We start from the raw sequence: 6,005 nt of genomic DNA, 5'->3' as shown, positions 1-6,005 counted from the left end.
GTTGGTTAACGCAAAGAAGATATACCATTATGAAAAATAGAAGGTTTTAAGTTAGTATCTCAACATTATAAGCTCTACTATTTAACAATGAAAGATTTCAAATATTATTTTTAATTTATTTAAATTTGATTTTAAAAGAAAAAAACACTTTACTTTATTCCTAAAATAGATAGGATTGTGAAAAATTATATTTAAAATAGAGTTGTAACCCCTGTTATATAAAATGTAGATGCTCTTAAGTTGGTTAAGGCAAGAATTTAAAAGACCCCTGTTTGTGAATGAATTGTTCTGGTTTGGTTAACACAAGTAATATGATAACATTATGGGTTATACCAATTTATAACAGTATAGGTAAAAATAGCAATACATGATCAGCAAAAAAAGGTATGACATATTATTTATAATTATATTGATCTTGTGAACTATATATAGAGTAATACTTGTTTACATGATATTTTTTATATTTAAGATATTAAATTTTATTAAGTAATTTTCCTTTGCTTACTTTTATATGATTAAACCAAGGATTTGTATAGTAAGACTTACAAATCCTTGATTAAACAAAATATCTGTTAGTATTTAAACTTTAAATAAACTTATTGGAATAATATTTATTATTAAACTTGCATTTAAAACATTGAATTAAAAATAGATTTAAAATAAAGAAAGAAGGGATATTATTCATGTTTAGTTACAATATTGTATGTTGAAAGTAACTGATGCTTCAATTTTTCTGTTTCTAGTTCAATAATTTATTGTTGTATATGGGAAATATATATACCTACTTTATAAACGATATTTAGGGTAAATGATTATTTTAGGTATAATTTCCATCAAGTTGATAGACTTTCCTTGGAAAATGATACATATATATATATATATATATATATATATATAAGGCTCGGGGGCTACTTCAATACTTAATTGTTAGGGGGTGCCGCTGGGTTTCTGTTACCCCACCCTTTTCATATAATTTTGATTTTTAAAATGTATACCTTTTCGTATAGTGCGTAGGAAAAGATGTAAAATTTTTCCATATTGTTTGGGTTTCATGTGTAATTTAAGAGTTGACTACCAAAGTGTCAAAAGAGAAAAATTGGTTGGTTATGGTAAAACCATAGACAGGAACACCTGCATGCAAGAAAGATGACAGACGTAGAAAGTATGGAACTTTATTGATCTTATCATATATTTTTGATAGCTTTCCTGACCTATTCACTCTTTTTCCAAGCTTGTAAAGGTAACCTATTCCAGCGTCATGTCCTATCACCTTGTATATAGGAAGTGTCCTTTATTGGATGTTCTAGATATTTTTATTTTTATTTTTTTGTTAGCTCACCTGCAGGAAAGGTGAATGTATGTCTAAAGATCTGGCCCGAGAACCAAGATGGTCGTTATGGCTAATAAAAGATCATAGGGGGAAAATGAAGTTTTGTCTATTATTTTTAAAACTGTTATAAATAGAGAAATTCTGACAGAGAAAAACGGTTCAGAATGTTGAACTCTAACAATTGCTCATCCAAAATCAAAACTGTCAGACGTCTTTTTATAGGATTTATTGCCCTTTAATGACAAATTTTTTTTTTTTCTTTTTTGCCTATTATCTTGAGAACTAAAATAGATGGAGACATACTTTAAAATGCAAAAATGAGCAGCAAGACAAGATCTATAAAATGTGTGCTTGGTTGAAATTATCAGTTGACCCCTTACTTAGAGTTATTGCCCTTTGATTTTACCAATTTTTGGCGTTTTTGCCTTATATCTTAAAAAATATTATAGATAGATAAAAGCTTAAACAAGCAAATTAATCAGCAAGACAAGATCTACATTTAAGACTATTTGGAAGAATTTTCAGGCAACTCATTATTGGAGTTATTGCCCTTTAATGATGTTTTTTTTTCCCTCAATTTTATTGGATTTAATAGATTATAGAATTATTAAATAATCAAATGATAAGCAAGGCTAGATAAACAAACAAGTAAATTTTTGCTGATACAGTTAGTAGAGTGTCACTCTTCAAAGGAGTAATTACCAGGACTTCTTTAACCTCTTTTGTGTTTGAGTAAAAATTAAAGAAGGCAGAGAGAAATTTAACAGACAAAATAATCAGCAATACAAGATCAACCAGATGCTCCGCAGGGCACAGCTTTATATGACTGCAGAGGTTGAACCCTGAACGATTGGGGCAAGTATGGACACAACATTCAAGCTGGATTCAGCTCTAAATTTGGATTGTGATTAAATAGTTGACACAGCATAGGTTTCGGACACAGAATGAATGTGGTCTAATGAACTTAAAATATTTTTTTTGCCTTTGAGCAATTCACTATGCTGTTGAATATTAATCCTCTCAAAAAAATGTTTCAAGAAATATTCTTTTTATTTATGAAATCTGAAATGAGAAAAATTTACCCCCCCCCCCTTTTTTTTTCACATCCCCCTTTCCCTTTTTCCAAAACTGATCTCAATTCAAATTTCTAATGGAGTTTGCAACAATAACTACTCATTTAAATACATCATAAAATATTAAAATGTAACAAAAGGTGCTTGTTATCACTGAATGGTAAAGATTGTTTTAATTTATCAGTTGGTAGTAAAAGTGAATATACATTGTATATTGTATAAAACAATGATTTAAGAAGTTGATTCAACTGCTATTCTGGACAAAGAAAGATAACTCCAATCAATTGAAAATTTCTATATTTCTTGCTATTGCGCAATACTGTGGAATTGAAAATTTCTTGCTATTGCACAATACTGTGCAATTAAAGATTTCTTGCTATTGCTGAATACTTTGCAATTGAAAATTTCTTGCTATTGCACAATACTTAATGTAATAATTTTGGATCCTGATTTGAACCAACTTGAAAACTGGGCCCATAATCAAAAATCTAAGTACATTTTTAGATTCAGCATATCAAAGAACCCCAAGGATTCAATTTTTGTTAAAATCAAACTAAGTTTAATTTTGGACCCTTTGTACCTTAATGTAGACCAATTTGAAAACGGGACCAAAAATTAAGAATCTACATACACAGTTAGATTCGGCATATCAAAGAACCCCAATTGTTCAATTTTTGATGAAATCAAACAAAGTTCAATTTTGGACCCTTTGGGCCCCCTTATTCCTAAACTGTTGGGACCAAAACTCCCAAAATCAAACCCAACCTTCCTTAAGTGGTCATAAACCTTGTGTTTAAATTTCATAGATTTCTATTTACTTATACTTAAGTTATGGTGCGACAACCAAGAATAATGCTTATTTGGGCCCCTTTTTGGCCCCTAATTCCTAAACTGTTCAGACCTCAACTCCCAAAATCAATCCCAACCTTCCTTTTGTGGTCATAAACCTTGTGTTTAAGTTTCATTGATTTCTATTTACTTATACTAAAGTTATTGTGCGAAAACCAAGAATAATGCTTATTTGGGCCCTTTTTTGGCCCCTAATTCCTAAACTATTGGAACCAAAACTCCTAAAATCAATCCCAAAGTTCCTTTTGTGGTCATAAACCTTGTGTCAAAATTTCATAGATTTTTATTTACTTAAACTAAAGTTATAGTGCGAAAACCAAGAACATGCTTATTTTGGCCCTTTTTGGCCTCTAATTCCTAAAATGTTGGGACCAAAACTCCCAAAATCAATCCCAACCTTCCTTTTGTGGTCATAAACCTTGTGTTAAAATTTCATAGATTTCTATTCAAGTTAAGAGTGCGAAAACTAAAAGTATTCGGACGACGACGCAGACGACGACGCCAACATCATACCAATATACGACCAAAAAATTTTTAATTTTTGCGGTCGTATAACAAAAAAGAGATTTTTGTCATGAATTCAATTCTTATCTACAATGTTCGAAGGAGTCCATTGTTGATTATGCACATAGACCTAGGTGAACAACACAGACTCTTTAAGAGCCTTTAGTTTCTCTTGTTCTAAAATTTCTGGCCAGTGGTTGTATTGTTTGATTTTGAATTGTGTACTTCAACAAGTCTTGGAAAATTTGATTGTGATAATAAAATTTAAAGACCAACAAATTAGTGTCCACCAAACTATAACACAGATAAAACATCCGAAGTGAAACATGTTGGGAAATCACATCTGCATGATCTATAAACTATTATCAAAAATATAACTATCAAAATATTGTCCAAATCCACTCCCTTGATTTGTCGGTTACAGTAATTCAGTCTTCATTTATTGTTACACAGGTAGAGAAGATTCGACTGTTGATAGATAAACTTGGTATGGCATCCATTAAGATTGGTTCTGTTGAGGAATTCCAGGGACAAGAAAGACAAGTTATCATTATTTCTACTGTAAGTTTTTTACCTTCGTTTGTCAATGTCAATAAGAATCAACCCCCCTGTCTTAATTATGTAGTAATGGATTGATTTAAGTAAGGTCTGTACTCAGAATATCTTGCTTAAAAATGCACAATTAAACATAATAAAATGCATTATTGTCCATATGCAATGGTCACTGACCAGTATGGCCAATTTTCTGCAATTTTGAAATGTTTTCTGAATTTACAGTATTGTAGATTCATTTATTTTTAGTGTACCCTTGTTGGTGGATTAATGCAACATTGCATTCTGTTATATAATTAATTTGTGGTTTAGCCTAAATCTGCTTAAAAGCCTATAGAAAATTTATTCTTTATTGAACATTACATACACTATTTGTGGTGCATGTATAATACCAATGGAAAAATGAAGATGTGGAATGATAGCCAATGAGACAATTCTCCACAAGAAACCAAATGATACAGAAATTAACAGCTATAGGTTACCATACAGCTTCAAAAATTAATAAAGCCTATGCTGCATTGTCTTTAAAAGGTCCTGAAATCACAAATATGTAAAACAATTCAAACGACAAAACTAACGGCCCAATTTTAAAATGTACAAAAAAAGGAATGAAAAACAAATATGTAAAACAAATACAAACAACAACAACTGAATGCTCACAAAATCAACAAAATATTGTACCTCATGAATAATAATGAATCCACATTATCTATATACACCATAAGGCATATTTGACAATATTAAGTTATTTATGAATGTGATGTTTAACCATGTATGACAAAATGATGTTTGATTTGAGTTACACATGTACACAGTTATCTTTTCTTTTAACAGGTGCGTTCCAGTGAGAAGATGATTGGATTTGACAAGAAACATACACTAGGTTTCCTGAGTAATCCTAAGAGATTTAATGTGGCCATCACCAGAGCCCAGTCACTACTCATCATTATAGGGAATCCATATGTACTTGTACAGGTAATATACTCACCACTCATTATTATAGGGAATCCATATGTACTTGTACAGGTAATATACTCACCACTCATTATTATAGGGAATCCATATGTACTTGTACAGGTAATATACTCACCACAAGTGGAATAAACTCATTATATTGTCCATCTGTCAGTTCATCAAATCAGTTTTCCACACTTTTTTCTTCATGCTTGAAGATATTGATTTGTTTTTTAGTGTATTATTTTCTCATGACAAGTTACAGATCAAGTTCAAATTTTGTTCTATTGTGATGATTTGTGCAGAGTTATGGTCCTTTGACTTTGAAAATATACTAAAATATTCAGTTATCTGCACTTTTTTGGGTCATTCCTGAAGATATTTATTTGATAATTGGTTTATAGTTTTATCATAACAAGTTACAGTTCACGTTTGAATTTTGTTAAGGTCTGATGATTTTGTGCAGAGTTATGGTCCTTGAACTTTAGAATTCATTCAAATAGTTTTCCACACTTTTTGGTCATGCTTCAGAATATTGATTTGTCAATTGGAATATAGTTTTATTATAACAAGTTACAGATTGAGTTCAAATTTGGTTCCTATCTGATGATTTTGTGCAGAGTAATGGTCCTTGGGACTTAAAAAAATTACTTAAAAAATCAGTTTTCCATACTTTTTAGCTCACCTGGCCCGAAGGGCCAAGTGAGCTTTTCTCATCACTTGGCGTCCGTCGTCCGTCGTCC

The 6,005-nt window shown here is 30.8% G+C and overlaps 1 protein-coding gene across 2 annotated transcripts in view; it reads left to right on the top strand.

The window, feature by feature from the left end:
• LOC143085357 (RNA helicase Mov10l1-like) overlaps window positions 1–6,005 on the top strand; it is a 50,390-nt gene that overhangs the window by 37,872 nt on the left and 6,513 nt on the right. For both annotated transcript variants that reach the window (XM_076261638.1, XM_076261646.1), the window contains exons 18-19: window positions 4,210–4,317; window positions 5,143–5,283. In XM_076261638.1, coding sequence (XP_076117753.1) covers window positions 4,210–4,317; window positions 5,143–5,283 — 249 coding nt within the window. The remainder of the gene's footprint in view (window positions 1–4,209; window positions 4,318–5,142; window positions 5,284–6,005) is intronic.

This window comes from Mytilus galloprovincialis, chromosome 1 (genome assembly GCF_965363235.1).
Source record: "Mytilus galloprovincialis chromosome 1, xbMytGall1.hap1.1, whole genome shotgun sequence".
NCBI classification, from domain to species: Eukaryota; Metazoa; Mollusca; class Bivalvia; order Mytilida; family Mytilidae; genus Mytilus; species Mytilus galloprovincialis.
The sequence above is the reverse complement of the archived record's forward strand: the minus strand, read 5'-3'. Positions and strand labels throughout refer to the sequence as shown.